This window comes from Budorcas taxicolor, chromosome 11, assembly GCF_023091745.1.
Source record: "Budorcas taxicolor isolate Tak-1 chromosome 11, Takin1.1, whole genome shotgun sequence".
NCBI classification, from domain to species: domain Eukaryota; kingdom Metazoa; phylum Chordata; class Mammalia; order Artiodactyla; family Bovidae; genus Budorcas; species Budorcas taxicolor.
In genome coordinates this window covers 123,099,940-123,116,016 of record NC_068920.1, presented here as the reverse complement: position 1 = coordinate 123,116,016, position 16,077 = coordinate 123,099,940, and the positions used below count along the sequence as shown (strand labels likewise).

General features: G+C 40.9%; 1 protein-coding gene across 2 annotated transcripts in view; it reads right to left on the bottom strand.

Annotated features, from left to right (window-relative positions):
* Positions 1-908: 908 nt before the first annotated feature.
* ACTR2 (actin related protein 2) overlaps positions 909-16,077 on the bottom strand; it is a 38,515-nt gene continuing 23,346 nt past the window's right edge. For both annotated transcript variants that reach the window (XM_052648006.1, XM_052648007.1), the window contains 3 exons: positions 15,188-15,333; positions 5,866-5,998; positions 909-2,572 (listed from right to left, as the gene is read on the bottom strand). In XM_052648006.1, coding sequence (XP_052503966.1) covers positions 2,402-2,572; positions 5,866-5,998; positions 15,188-15,333 — 450 coding nt within the window. In that variant the 3' untranslated portion in view covers positions 909-2,401. The remainder of the gene's footprint in view (positions 2,573-5,865; positions 5,999-15,187; positions 15,334-16,077) is intronic.

The window sequence follows — 16,077 nt, the reverse complement described above, 5'->3', positions numbered from 1 at the left end:
TGAATAAAAATAAGAAAATGAAACCAGAGAAATACTATCGAGAGGAAAAACAAAGAAAAAATTCGAATGTACTTTGAAAAATCTGATTTTTTCCTGCAATCAAAAAGAAGTGTATTTATGTGAAAATCAGGATGTTTGACTTTCCATTGATCTCTCAAAATACTTTCCAGATATTGTTGACAGTGCTCAGAACTGTGTAAAAGCTAACATCCAATACCATTTTAAGGAAAAAAGTTCAAATGTAGGACTTAATTCTAAGAAACCCTTCTCGAAGGTCAAGGCATTGGCAATTCTAATTTTAAAAGAAAAGAATTTTAAACATCATTGGGAATTTAAGTGACAATGAGCTATAAATCAAGAGCTATAAATCATATCTCTTTTAAAACAGAAAACATTTTCACTTCTAAAGGGCTCGTACCTGACAACTCCAATTAATGATATTTCCCCACCCCACCCTCAAATCACTATACTAAATGCATTATTTCACCTTAGAATAGGAAAATTTAAAAATGTAATTAAAAAGTTATACTCTCTATATATTAATACATTTTAATGGTCATGTTTGATAGCAAAATTACAAAATTAAAACCAAATTCTACATTCAAGGGACAAATGTCTTCACTGTTTTATTTAAGAGTCTATTCCATTCTTTGTTGCTTTCTATCTCCATATTTTAAAATCATGATCAAAGGTCAGGAGTCAATCCATTTACCTGAAATAAACAACTGGTAGATACTAGTTCTGCATTTATGTCCTTTAACAACTCAGTATTCAAAAGTCTAGGGGGATTGGTAAGTACATAATTTAGGGACATTTTAGAATTCCAAAGTAACTGTGACACCCATGTCCCTAAAATCTTACAGACATTATTCATAGGCTTATTCATGTGTACTGAAGCATGTCCAGCATGCAGGCAAACTTCTTTTATTTGTTCAAACTGAGGTAAAAGAGACAAAAAATACATAATATTAACAGAAGTGATACAATCTCTTATTACTTTATTTTTCAATTTAGAAGGAATTCAAGTCTGGGTACTATTTGATATTTTTTTCAGGTACCAAGCAATACCGACAGGATTCATAAATATGCTTTTCTGACAGGAAAGTCTGCTAACATTTACAAAATACCAACTTTTCTTTCAAGCCTAAGATGGCTAAGATTTAGTAGTTATGATTAGTTTTTTCAGTACAAATACATATTTAAATCTTGATTTTTGGGGGCCAACATTTTAAATAGTCATATTTTACTCCACTTTCAGGTTTTAAATCAAAACATACCAACAACAAAAGAAAATTAGTTAAAATTACCCAACTGGCAGGAAGTCCCATATTTCAATGTTATTTTTAACCCAATAATTATAACCTACTGCCAGTAATAATTTATATGTATCTACTTGTTTTTATTAAATAAGCACTGGTCGGTTATATAAAAGAATTTTTCAAGAATGGTACTTGGCACTGGGTTACCTTAATGCTTCTGGTATAAATAGAAGCACTTAGAAAAAATACCAGCTCTTAAGCACTTTTTGTCTGAAATTTGAATTTCCAAAAGCATTTTTTCAATGTTACTTTTCCACTGATAGATTCTAGGGAGTCTAATCCCAGCTGACATGGTTAATTTGAAAAAACAAAAAATCCCCAAACCACATAATAACGGGACACTACACCTGCTTTTTACATCAGATAGAAACAGTTCCAGGCAGACCAAAAGTAGAAGAAAACCTGCCAAATCAAAGTATTGTAAATAAAGTTCATCTCCCGTACCCTAGAGCAGAAAAGCTCAAAAATCAAAAAATGAGTATCAAAAGACTACCCCTGTCCTCCACACAAAACCCCACCCAAACAGTTTAGTTCTGAGCCTACCATTTCCCTAAAATGTTAATACCAGAAGCTTTAAGGTACTTAAAGCTGCAGCAGTAACTGTAGAAAGCACCACACTACAGAGGAAACTCCACAAAGGGTTCAGCAGCCGCCCACCCAGTCCTGACCACCCCCACCCCAGTAATATGTAAAAGCTCCTGTTACAGTTTTTTTCTTATGCTAATAAAGGCATACCACCTAGTGTGCTAAAGACTAAAACTAGCAGCATTAGAGCAGTAAAGTGAAAATAGGAAGCCTACAGGAATGATCTAAATGCCTACCGAAGAAACAAAGCAGCAGAGAGGACCCTTGCCCTCTCCTGTGTCCGCAGGGAAGTGGCAGAATTAAACAGTCAGAGTCACCCACACTAACCCAAATTTAACACAGCTTCCGCAAGACACCAGAATAAAACCTGACCTTTCCAGTCAGAGGGCACAGACAGACAGGCCTCTTCCAGGTCCTGGAGCTGAATGAGTTCAAAGACTGGCAGTAATGGAAAAAAAGAAAGCACATTAGGGCGTGATGGGAACCAGCTTCACAGTTTATCGAACCGTCACCCCGAGTTTCTCCAGCACACGAACACCCTTTTCTTGGTATTCCTGTCGGGTCATCCAGAAGTTGTCTTTGTCCTTCATGATGTCTGCTAGAACTGCACCTCCTAGGAAAACCATGTGCTTCCTGCGGGGCGGGTCTTCAATGCGGATCTTGAATTTCTAAAGAAAGAGGAGACAGAAAAATGTCACACGTGCATGGTGTTTTCTATCTTATGAAAATGACTTTTTCTTAAATTCTCATAAAGGTCCTATGATGTATACATGTGAAGGAGAGACCCAACTCACAATCCATCCCAGTGTGTTTAGAACACTCCCTGCTTACACCTGTGGCCCCATCATTAACTGCACCCCTCGTCACTCTCAAAACCATCCTGATATGAACAATGAATTCCACGGTCACCCTACCAAAAGCCCAAGTACCGGAGCGCTGACTGTGACAGGTGTCTCACTGACCGGCAAATCATCCAGCCAGCTATCAAGTGAAGATTTGGGATAAGAGGACTTGTACTTTCTTCAAGGTCTCATGCCCTTATGATTGTAGTCCCAGGCAACAAAGTAAGATTTAAGTTCTTATAAGCAAAGCTCACTTTCTATTGTCTCAAATTCAAACGAATGTTTGAATAAACAAGGCCAAATATGGTCAAGATAAATTATGAGGATGTTGGAAAAAATGAACACAGTAAACAAAATTAAAGACAAGCAGGAAAAGCTTTGCACTCTATAGCCACTCTCAGCTGTCTAACAAGGAGAGACCTCCTTCTGTATGGTAAGTCAACACATGAAAGAGAAACCTTAAAATGAAGTAGCAGTTTTATTTACAAAGTCACAAATCGTGCAAAAAAACTCGAAATAACTATGTCATCTTAACTGTCTGTATGTCACATACATGAACTGTAGGATCTGTCATAATATATGACATAGAAAAACACCTGTTTACTGATTAATTCTGAGGCTAACCTATTGTTCTAACTGCTCTAGTTACTTTTTTACTCTTAGGCAGGGGCCAGCAAACTTTTTCTACAGGGATCAGAGGGAAAATACTCGAAGCTCTGAGGGGTCTACCGTGGCAACAGCTAAAGGCAGCCAGAGACTGTGTGACAACAGGTGGCACATTAGGCAACAAGAGTCCGCTTGGCCACGTTCCCAAAAGCTTCATTTATCAAACAGCCAGGTCTGACCTGGGGCTGTGTTCTGGCCACCCTGCTCCTGGGGAAACCTGGCTAGCCCTTGAGGACACCGCTGCCCCTGCAGCTTTTGCAACGGGCTGCTGTTTCTCACTACTGACATTCCAGAGACCCTCAGAAACTCGCCCTTCTGGGCCATTCCAGCCGCCACTCTCTGGGCCCATGGTGTCTACAGAGCCCCATGAGGAGCAATTCTCCTCAGACCTGCTCGGTGGCGTGTGCGCGTACTCTCTCCACCACGTCCTGGCACCATCCTCAGTGACCCTGCCCTTCTCTGCCTTACTTGGCAGAATCCCATTTCAGCTGATCAACTCTTTCCTCTGCCCCTGCCCCCAAGCAACTGAGTGCAGGATGAGAAAAAGTCAACATCCACTTTAAGCTTTACCTCAGCTGAGCCCCTCAGAGATGCTCAGCAACCCCGCGACATTTCTCTTCTCTCTTCCACTCTCTAAGACACCACTTCACACCTCCGCATTTATTTTACAAACATCTACCAGCTTCCTCCCTCCTCTGAGAGCCTCCTAACCCATACTGAGACGGTCACATTTCTTCCTCCCTTTCCTCAAGCATGTACTCACCTCATCAGACTTAATGATCCTTTAAACAAATCAGATACTACTTTCTCTGCTCAAGATCCTCCCAAGACTTTCTATCTCAATAGAAGGAAAGCCAAAATCTTTACCATGGCTGAACAAGACTTGCGTCCTGACTACCTTCCTCTTTTTGGGGTATACCATGTGGCATGTGGGATTAGTTCCCCACCAGGGATCGAACCCATACCCCCTGCAGTGCAAGTATGAAGTCTTAACTACTGGATCGCCAGGGAAGTCCCCTGACTGCCTTTCTGCACTCACCTCCCAGTCCCCTCCCTTGCTTACTCTGTCCAGCCATTCCTACACACTCCCCATAACTCAGGACTGTTACTACTGCCTGGAAGATTCTTCCCCCCAGAGAGTCAGGCTCCTCATTCCCTTCAGCCTTTGTTCAAAAGTTATCTCATTGAGCCCCTTCTCTGACACACCATCTCCCCAAATCACTACCACTTTCAAGCCCCTAACCTGACTTTTCCTCATAGTGCTTATTACTAACCAAAGTATTATTTACAGTCTAAAAGCAGAGATTTTTAGTTTTGTTCACCACTGTTTTGCCTAGACAAGTGTTTGACACATAGAAGGACTTCAAGAAGTATTTGCTAAATAATCATCTAAGACTGACTTGAAATTATATGTATAACTCAATAAAACCACACAGATGAGTGAAGTACTTCGACAACATGGCTCCTTTAAGTCTTTTAATCTGTTTAATGTATGAGTCCATACAGAATTTAATTTCAATAATTTGAGTCACAAATGAAAGATGTAATATAGTGTGTCTCCAAATATAAAGCCCTCTGTATGATGTAATCTCATGATCTAAAACAACTGATCAAAGTTGGCAAGATGAACTGCAGAGATTTTTTTTTTAAACAAAATTAAAATGTTTTATTTTATGCTGCTTTTCTTTTTTTAAATATACATTTACTTATTTTAATTGGAGGCTAATCACTTTACAATACTGTAGTAGTTCTGCCTTACATTGACGTGAATCCACCACGGGTGTACGTATGAACCTCAGAGATTAACTTAGACGACTCCCAGTTGAGCACGTAGTATGTACAGATAGTGTACTTCACACGGTCCAGGGTTTGTAGAGAAAAATCAATGTCAAATAACCATCAACTGTTCCACCCTGGTGTAAAAATTTTTTTCCATTCTATGTATCAACAACTCATTTAAAGTCTGCTTTAAGAGCTATGATTGGTGACACGGATGCAAAAGAACTGGAGACTATCTGATTGAGGAGATAAAACATATGCAAAAAACAGCCAGAAAATAATTTTATATCAGAAATACGAAACAGTCCAAGAGTAGCACCAAATGTTGATGACATATTTTAAAAAAACCCAACAGCCTTTCTCCACAGTACAGCAGGATCTTCCCACCCAGATACAGGCACCCTGGTTCCAGGCATTTGTTACAGATGAACCAAAACATGTGTCCCTGGACCCACTGCCTCAGTTCACTGAGTAGAAAGGTGAGCTGGCACTAGGACTGCTGAGACAAAGCTCATCTCGAACCTCGTACTTCCTACTTTTCAAGGCTGCACTGGACTGCAGTAGATATTTGTTTACGAAGACTTCTTGCTCCCTCTGGTGGTTGTCAAGATTCACAAGCTATTTTACAGGGTTTTAACAGTATGCTAACAGTTGGAGTATTGACTGATACTTACAGAAAGTTTTTCCACATCACCCTTCAATACTCGTTCTAAGTAAAGCTGTTTAAGCTCTCGTTCCAACCGGGATGGCAGACCAGGGTACATAGTAGACCCTCCAGAAAGCACAATGTGCTTATAGAACTCAGATCTAGGAAGACACAACAGGTATTCATTAGGGGTTTCAGATTAGGAAAACATTATCTCAAGAGTTGCTTTTATTTACATTAGCCTCAGGTGGTTGCTGGGAAAATTAAATAAAATCCAACATGTAAACTGCAGGGCTGAATGCTTGCTATTACTACTATAAACAGATAACAAACTATACATAAAATATTTATATCATTTTGATGACAATACTCCTAAAGTACGTAACACATTTTCTTGCAAATGTAATTAAGTCTTTCAATAACGACTAGTTCACATAACAAAGGAGCGGTATTTGGGCTGTGCTGTAACAGTGCTTCCATGGAGCCACTTAGAGGTGGTTGTCTACTATAATAAACTATATTCCACCATGACTCCACTTCTAGCTTTTGAATTTTTCCATTTGCCTTTTGTAGTTTTCCCTTTTGTTCCTCTGCTTTGAGGCCGTCGGCTATTATTTTTGGTTAGACTGATGTGCTTGCTTCTAATAGCAGTCCTGTCTTTCTTCCTTAAATATGCTGTTGGTCATGATACCAGATAATCAAATCTAAAATAAGTGCATATGGAGTAAAAGTATTAACAGTACAATCTAAGTGAGGGTCGGAGGAGCTCTTTTAGTAAAACTCAGGAGCTAAGTTGTAACCATTTTGGCTTCATTCAAACTCACTTCTAGGTTTTATTTCCTTTCAGATTCTCAAGGGCTCAGGCTATTGTAATTCTAGCTTCTAGAAGTTTTGTATTGTATTTAATTGCAGATGAATGCATGAATGTAACATAAACTAAGCAGCTGAAGTAAGGCTACATGTGGTATATGCCCATGAGCATTTACATGTACGCTTTCAATACACTGAACATGCAGAACAAAATCTGAGTGCTCCAACTTTCCAACGCTAGCAATGTGGAAAGGGTACTGAACCTGACTCCAGTGCTTTAGCATCACCAAACTTCAATCACCACCAACAGGTATGCACTTTTAAATACAATCTTGCTATTCATGATCATTACATCAAGGGACAAAAGCATCTACCCAATCCCCACTATGAGAACTTCTCATAATTATGAAGTCTAGATTAGAGTTCTGATCATCTTCCATTAGATTTATAGCTTGTTCTAAGCCAATTGCTATTTTCACTAGTTACCATTATTGTCCTGTTCCCCAGCCTCCCACAAAAATTAGGCGGTTATTTCATTAGGGTTAAATAAAGAAGTAAGTAAACACTTGCTTAGTAAAATGTTTCTGAGTGAATTTCTCAACTTGGGTGAAGAGGAGAGAGAGCTTTCTGTGACTCAAACTCAAGCTGCAATAAAAGATTATAAATCTTCTTATACAACTAAATAAAACCAAAATTTTGTGTGGCCAGAAACACCAGAAGAGACAAATGAAAAACTACAAAATATCTACAAATGGATCACAGAGCTCAAATAAAATGAACTTCTTTAAAAATTGAGAGAAAAAAAAATTACAAAAATTTTACAGATAACAAGCAAAAGCCACAACCCGATAATTCACCAGGAAAAGATATAAAAATGGTCCATAGGGCTTTCCAGTTGGCTCCAGTGGTAAAGAACCTGCCTGCCAATGCCGGAGACGTAAAAGACTTGGGTTCAATCCCTAGGTTGGGAAGATGCCCTGGAGGAGGTCATGGTAACCCACTCCTGTATCTTTGCCTGGAAAATCCCCATGGACAGACGAGCTGGAGGGGCTCCAGTCCAAAGGGTTGCAAAGAGTTGGACACAACTGAAGCGACTTAGCACACAACACATAGAAAACTATATGCAACTTCAATCTTAAGAGAAATGCAAGTTAAAATTACATTGAGATATCATTTCTCATTCATTAGACTGACATGCAAGTAAAATGCTGACAAATTCTGTGAAAGCTGTAGTGTCCTCAGACATGACTGCAGGAAAGAGAAGGGAATTGAGCAATAACAAAACCACACGCATTTGCCTTTTGACCCAACTATTCCCCGCTCAAGCATTTTTTCAGGACATATATTCCAACAAATCAAAGATACAGTGTGCGCAAGGTTATTAATTGCAGCATTATCTGTCAGCATAAATACTGGACCCTACCTAGATAACCAGGATTCACTGAAGAAGCCATTATATGTACACACTGGAAAAAAGAACAACAACAACATATAGGAAGTGGCATTAAGATTGTTTAGGATATATTAAGAGAAAAAAACGAAGCTCAGAAGAGTATTTACAGGATGCTACCTCTTGTGTAAGAAAATAAGAAATAGAGGGAGGAGCATTACGGTGAAAGACAACGGGTGGGGAGAGTAATACTTCTGAGTGTCCTTTCTTTGTTTAGTTTTGACAGCCTCTTCAGAAACCAAAATTAAAGATGAGCTGGGAATATCCTGTGCCACAAACCAGAATGAAATAGAACGTGCTCAAAAGAGATGAGGGTGCAAAGAGCCCCTGGAGAAGGAAACAACACCCCACTCCAATGTTCTCGCCTGGAGAATCCCACCAATAGAGGAGCCTGGCGGGCTACAGCCCATGGAGTCCCAGAGTGTCTGACATGGCTTAGAGACCAAACAACAACGAAGGACACAGAAGCCTGTCTGAAAGGGCTCTCAAAGGCCAAATCACGAACAATTTAATAATTCAAAATGAAATAAGGCAGAGATAAGAAATTATAATCCACTGAATAAAATTACAAGTCCATACTGATAATTAACAAAAACAAGGGAGAAGGAAAGGCAGTTCCTTATGCAAGAATGCCAACTAACAGACACACAAGGAACGACAGAGTTAGAAACACCATCTTTCTGCGACCATCACAATAAAAATGGACTTAGGAAAAATCACCAACTGATGACAAAGGGGGTGGAAGTCAGAAACTGACGAAGAATAGATTTACATGGTCTCTAAAGTGTTTTCCGGCTCCTCTGGTGGCTCAGATGGTAAAGACTCTGCCTGCAATGCAGGAGACTCAGGTTCATTCACTGGGTTGGCAAGATCTCTTGGAGAAGAGGATGGCTACCCACTCCAGTATTCTTGCCTAGAGAATTCCATGGACAGAGGAGCGTGGCGGGCTACAGTCCATGGGGTTGCAGAGAGTTGGACACTACTGAAAGTACTTTCCCACAAATTACTCATACATCAAGAAAAAAAAGAAAACCTATACAATGGAGAGGACGGGCTCAAACAAACCTTGTATGCACCAGGACCCAGGAACCTCACAGAGACTGAGACAGAACTGTGTTTGAGCGTCTCCTGTGGAGGCATGGGTCGACAGTGGTCTGGTGCAGGGACAGGGGCTCTGGGTGTGGATATAGCATAAGTCCTCTTGGAGGAGGTCGCCATTAACCCCACCATAAAGCTGCCAGAACTTACACAGGAATGGGAAATAGACTCTTGGGAGGGTTCAACAGAATCTTGTGCACCAGGACCCAGGAGAAAGGAACAGTGACCCCACAGAAGACTTGCCTATGGGTGTCCAGGAGCCTCTGGCAAAGGCGTGGGTTGGTGGTGGCCTGGTATCTTCATTACCTCCACCATAGTTTGGCCCCAGCTAAATAGCTGGGCTCTTCTCTGGTGGCTGAGACGGTAACGTATCTGCCTACAATGAGGGAGACCTGGGATCGATAGCTGGGACGGGAAGATCCCCTGGAGAAGGAAATGGCAAACCACTCCAGAACTCTTGCCTGGAAAACCCCATGGACAGAGGAGTCTGGTAGGCTACAGTACATGAGGTGGCAAAGAGCTGGACACAACTGAGCAACTTCACTTTCACGTTCAAATAGCAGAGAGGGAACACAGCTCCACCCATCAACAGAAAATTGAATTAAAGATTTACTGAGCATGGCCCAGTAATACCTGAACCATGAACTTCCAGATGCTCAAGCTGGTTTTAGAAAAGGAAGTGGAACCAGAGATCAAATTGCCAACATCCGCTGGATCATCGAAAAAGCAAGAGTTCCAGAAAAACATCTATTTCTGCTTTGTTGACTAGGCCAAAGCCTTTGACTGTGTGGATCACAATAAACTGTGGAAAATTCTGAGAGAGATGGGAATACCAGACCACCTGACCTGCCTCCTGAGAAACCTATATGCAGGTCAGGAAACAATAGTTAGAACTGGACATGGAACAACAGACTGGTTCCAAATAGGAAAAGGAGTACGTCAAGGCTGTATATTGTCACCCTGCTTATTTAACTTATATGCAGAGTGCATCATGAGGAACGCTGGGCTGGAAGAAGTACAAGCTGGAATCAAGATTGCCGGGAGAAATATCAATAACCTCAGATATGCAGATGACACCACCCTTATGGCAGAAAGTGAAGAGGAACTAAAAAGCCTCTTGATGAAAGTGAAAGAGGAGACTGAAAAAGTTGGCTTAAAGCTCAACATTCAGAAAACGAAGATCATGGCATCTGGTCCCATCACTTCATGGGAAATAGATGGGGAAACAGTAGAAACAGTGTCAGACTTTATTTTTTGGGGCTCCAAAATCACTTCAGATGGTGACTGCAGCCATGAAATTAAAAGACGCTTACTCCTTGGAAGGGACTTCCCTGGTGGCTCAGGTGGTAAAGCGTCTGTCTACAATGCAGGAGACCCGGGTTCAATCCCTGGGTTGGGAAGATCCCCTGGAGTCAGACACGACTGAGTGACTTCACTTTACTCCTTGGAAGGAAAGTTATGACCAACCCAGATAGCATATTGAAAAAGCAGAGACATTACTTTGCCAACAAAGGTCCATCTAATCAAGGCTATGGTTTTTCCTGTGGTCATGTATGGATGTGAGAGTTGGACTGTGAAGAAGGCTGAGCACCGAAGAATTGATGCTTTTTGAACTGTGGTGTTGGAGAAGACTCTTGAGAGTCCCTTGGACTGCAAGGAGATCCAACCAGTCCATTCTAAAGGGGATGGGTCCTGGGATTTCTTTGGAAGGAATGATGCTAAAGCTGATACTCCAGTACTTTGGCCACCTCATGTGAAGAGCTGACTCACTGGAAAAGACTCTGATGCTGGGAGGGGGACGACCGAGGATGAGATGGCTGGATGGCATCACCGACTGGATGGACGTGAGTTTGAGTTAACTACGGGAGTTGGTGATAGACAGGGAGGCCTGGCGTGCTGCAATTAATGGGGTCGCAGAGTCGGACGCGACTGAGCAACCAAACTGAGCATGGCCCCGCCCATCAGAACAAGATGCAGTATTCCCCTCAGTCAGTCTCTCCCATCAGGAAGCTTTCATAAGCCTCTTATCCTTTTCCATCAAAGGGCAGACAGACTGAAAACCACAATCACAGAAAACTAACCAATCTAATCACATGGAGCACAGCCTTGTCTAACTCAATGAAACTGTGAGCCATGCCGGGTAGGGCCACCCAAGACAGACGGGTCATGGTGAAGAGTTCTGACAAAATGTGGTCCACTGGAAAAGGAAATGGCAAACCACTTCAGTATTCCTGCCTTGAGAACCCCATGAAGAGTATGAAAAGGCAAAAAGATAGGACAGTGAAAGATGAACTCCCCAGGCTGGTAGGTGCCCAATATGCTACTGGACATCAGTGGAGAAATAACTCCAAAAAGAATGAAGAGATGGAGACAAAGCAAAAACAACACTCAGTTGTGGATGTGACTGGTGATGGAAGCCAAGTTCTGATGCTGTAAAGAGCAATACTGCACCTGGAATGTTAGGTCCATGAATCAAGGGAAATTGGAAATGATCAAACAGGAGATGGCAAGAGTGCACGTCAACATTTTAGGAATCAGGGAACTAAAATGGACTGGAATGGGTGAATTTAACTCAGATGACCATTATATCTACTACTGTCAGCAAGAATCCCTTAGGTGAAATGGTGTGCCATCATAGTCAACAAGAGAGGCTGAAATGTAGTACTTGGAGGCAGTCTCAAAAACGACAGAATGATCGCTTCATTTCCAAGGCAAACCATTCAATATCACGGTAATCCAAGTCTATGCCCCGACCAGTAATGCTGAAGAAGTTGAACGGTTCTATGAAGACCTACAAGACCTTCTAGAATTAATACCCAAAAAAGATGTCCTTTTCATTATAGGGGACTGGAGTGCAAAAGCAGGAAGTCAAGAAAACACCTGGACTAACAGGCAACTTTGAACTTGGAGTACAGAATGAAGCAGGGCAAAGGCTAATAGAGTTCTGCCAAGAGAATGCACTGGTCATAGCAAACACCCTCTTCCAACAACATAAGAGAAAACTCTACACATGGACATCACCAGACAGTCAACACCGAAATCAGATTGATTATATTCTTTGCAGCCAAAGATGGAGAAGCTCTATACAGTCGGCAAAAACAAGACCAGGAGCTGACTGTGTTTCAGATCATGAACTCCTTATTGCAAATTCAGACTTAAATTGAAGAAAGTAGGGAAAACCACTAGACCATTCAGGTATGACCTAAATCAAATCCCTAACGATTATACAGTGGAAGTGAGAAATAGATTTAAGGGACTAGATCTGATAGACTGAGTGCCTGGTAAACTATGGACGGAGGTTTGAGACACTGTATAGGAGACAGGGAGCAAGACCATCCCCCAAAAAAACAAATGCAAAAGAGAAAAGGAAAGATATACCCATTTGAATGTAGAGTTCCAAAGAATAGCAAGGAGAGATAAGAAAGCCTTCCTCAGTGACCACTGCAAAGAAATAGAGGAAAATAATAGAATGGGAAAGACTAGAGATCTCTTCAAGAAAACGAGAGATATCAAGGGAACATTTCATGCAAAGATGGGCTCAATAAAGGACAGAAATGGTAGGGACCTAACAGAAGCAGAAGATATTAAGAAGTGGCAAGAATACACAGAAGCACTATACAAAAAAGATCTTCATGACCCAGATAATCACACGATGGTGTGATCACTCACCTAGAGCCAGACATCCTGGAATGTGAAGTCAAGTGGGCCTTAGGAAGCATGACTATGAACAAAGCTAGTGGAGGCTGATGGAATTCCAGTTGAGCTACCTCAAATCCTAAAAGATGATGCTGTGAAAGTGCTGCACTCAATATGCCAGCAAATTTGGAAAACTCACCAGTGGCCACAGGACTGGAAAAGGTCAGTTTTCATTCCAAACCTAAGAAAGGCAATGCCAAAGAATGTTCAAACTACCACACAATTGCACTCATCTCACACGCTGGCAAAGTAATGCTCAAAATTCTCCAAGCCAGGCTTCAGCAATACGTGAACCATGAACTTCCAGATGTTCAAGCTGGTTTTAGAAAAGGAAGAGGAACCAGAGATCAAATAGCCGACATCCCCTGGATCATCGAAAAAGCAAGAGTTCCAGAAAAACATCTATTTCTGCTTTGTTGACTATGCCAAAGCCTTTGACTGTGTGGATCACAAGTAACTGGAAAATTCTGAAAGAGACGGGAATACCAGACCACCTGACCTGCCTCCTGAGAAACCTATATGCAGGTCAGAAAGCAATAGTTAGAACTGGACATGGAACAACAGACTGGTTCCAAATAGGAAAAGGAGTATGTCAAGGCTATATACTGTCACCCTGCTTATTTAACTTATATGCAGAGTACATCATGAGAAACGCTGGGCTGAAGGAAGCACAAGCTGGAATCAAGATTGCCAGGAGAAATATCAATAACCTCAGATACGCAGATGATACCACCCTTATGGCAGAAAGTGAGGAAGAACTAAAGAGCCTCTTGATGAAAGTGAAAGAGGAGACTGAAAAAGTTGGCTTAAAGCTCAACATTCAGAAAACTAAGATCATGGCATCTGGTCCCATTACTTCATGGCAAATAAGTGGGAAAACAGTGGAAACAGTGTCAGACTTTATTTTTTGGGGCTCCAAAATCACTGCAGATGGTGACTGCAGCCATGAAATAAAAAGATGCTTGCTCCTTGGAAGAAAAGTTATGACCAACCTAGACAGCATATTAAAAAGCAGAGACACTGCTTTGCCAACAAAGGTCCATCTAATCAAGGCTATGGTTTTTCCAGTGGTCATGTATGGATGTGAGAGTTGGACTGTGAAGAAAGCTGAGTGCCACAGAATTGATGGCTTTTGAACTGTGATGTTGTAGAAGACTCTTGAGAGTCCCTTGGACTGCAAGGAGATCCAACCAGTCCATCCTGAAGGAGATCAGTCCTGGGTGTTCACTGGAAGGACTGATGTTGAAGCTGAAACTTCAATCCTTTGGCCACCTGACACGAAGAGCTGACTCATTTGAAAAGACCCTGATGCAGGGAAAGACTGAAGGCGGGAGAAGGGGATGACAGAGGATTAGATGGTTAGATGGCATCACCAACTCAATGGACATGTGTTTGAGTAAACTCCAGGAGCTGGGGATGGACACGGAGGCCTGGCTTGCTGCAGTCTATAGGGTCGCAAAGTGTCAGACACGACTGAGCGACTAAACTGAACTGAACTGATACAATGGAGAAAACAGGAAGCTTCACTAGGAGTTTAACACTAATATCACCAAACAGGAGCAAACTGACATCACTTCTGGATGTGATAACCTAAGAAGGACACATCACTTAAGCAGTGTTCCAGCCAAAAATGCACAATCTAAATTTAATCATGAGAAAACATTCATACCCAAATTGTAGTCTGCAAAAATATCAATGTCATGAAAGACTGAGGAATTATAACAGACAAAAGGTTACTAAGAGACATGACAACTAAATACAATGTGTGCTCTTAGTTCTGACCCTTTACCAGAAAAAAGAAAAACTGTATAAAGGACATTACTGGGACAGAGAACGAAACTGAAATATGGATGGCAGATAAAAGGACATTAGCAATCAATCCCCTGAACTCAGTAACTGCACTGCGGCTATAAGAGAACAGCCTCATTCCTAAGAAATGAAAGTAAATATTAAGGAGGAACGAGGACTTACATATTCAATCTATTCTCAAATGACTCAAGAACAGGAGAGAGAGAGAAAGGGAGAGCACACAAACACGTAGAATGCTAAAATCAGAAAAATGGAAAACTGGGTAGTGTACAGGAGTTCTCCGTTCTATTCCGGAAACTTGCAACGTTTAAACTATTTCAAAATATAAGTTTAAATGGGCACTTGTGACACAATGATACATGTCATTCAACAACCAGTGTCATCCTATCAAAAACTTGGGTGAGACAACAGACAACCTGGTCACTCTAGCTGTTTATACTCCATCTACTTCTGACAAGCTTCTTTGAAACAACCATTTCTAAAGTACCTGGTATCAATGTCAGCCGCCTGGATTGTGTTAAAAAGCAATTCAGCAACACCTACTCCCTCGACATTGATCAAGTGAGGCTGAAACAGAGCTTCCGGTGCTTCAAACCTCTCTCCCCCGACTTTGATAATGCGGCCATCTGGGAGCTAGAGACCAAAAACAATCAGGTATCAGCAAAGAAGATTTTAAAAGTTCCCAGTGTTCTTTAGATGCTTATGCCTGTTTTATAACCAAAATCATTAGCAATATATTTCTCCCGAAATACATTTTTGAAAAAAGACAAAGTAAAATACATTAAAATAATTGTTTTTATTATCATGCTCTGTTCTGCTTTTGAAATGTTAAGTCCTGCCTCCAAATAGCAGGAATTTCTTGAAAGAGTCACCAATACACAAATGTGTGATGTCCACTGGTGTGTGGAAGGGAGCACTACAGATACCGCTGATCACCCACAGCAACTGGACTTTTGCCGGAGTCAAGGCTGCTTCTCTTTATCATTTTAACATATTTTTGAGTTTATAGAGATTTTTACCATGTAGCACAGACACATTCAATTAAAAATTTTAAATTTCTTTCCACAAATAATTATTCTGGGGAACTATTTTTTTGCCATCAAACACTTTATATCATGTGTGAAACTTCTATCAAATCATTTAATCCAAGGAAAATCTTATAATCAAAAAAGTTCAAGGACACTAACCTATTTTTTAGCAGGCAATTCTGTTGTATCCTACTTACTAGGTTCTATTAAATTTTTAAATAGATAAATATAATTTTAAGAAAATAAGATTTAAGCAACTGGTAAGATACCACTAACATATGACCCTGCTAACCCTTAAGTTACAACATGTTTATGTTTAATTAAATGAGAAATGTTAAACAAAAACTCT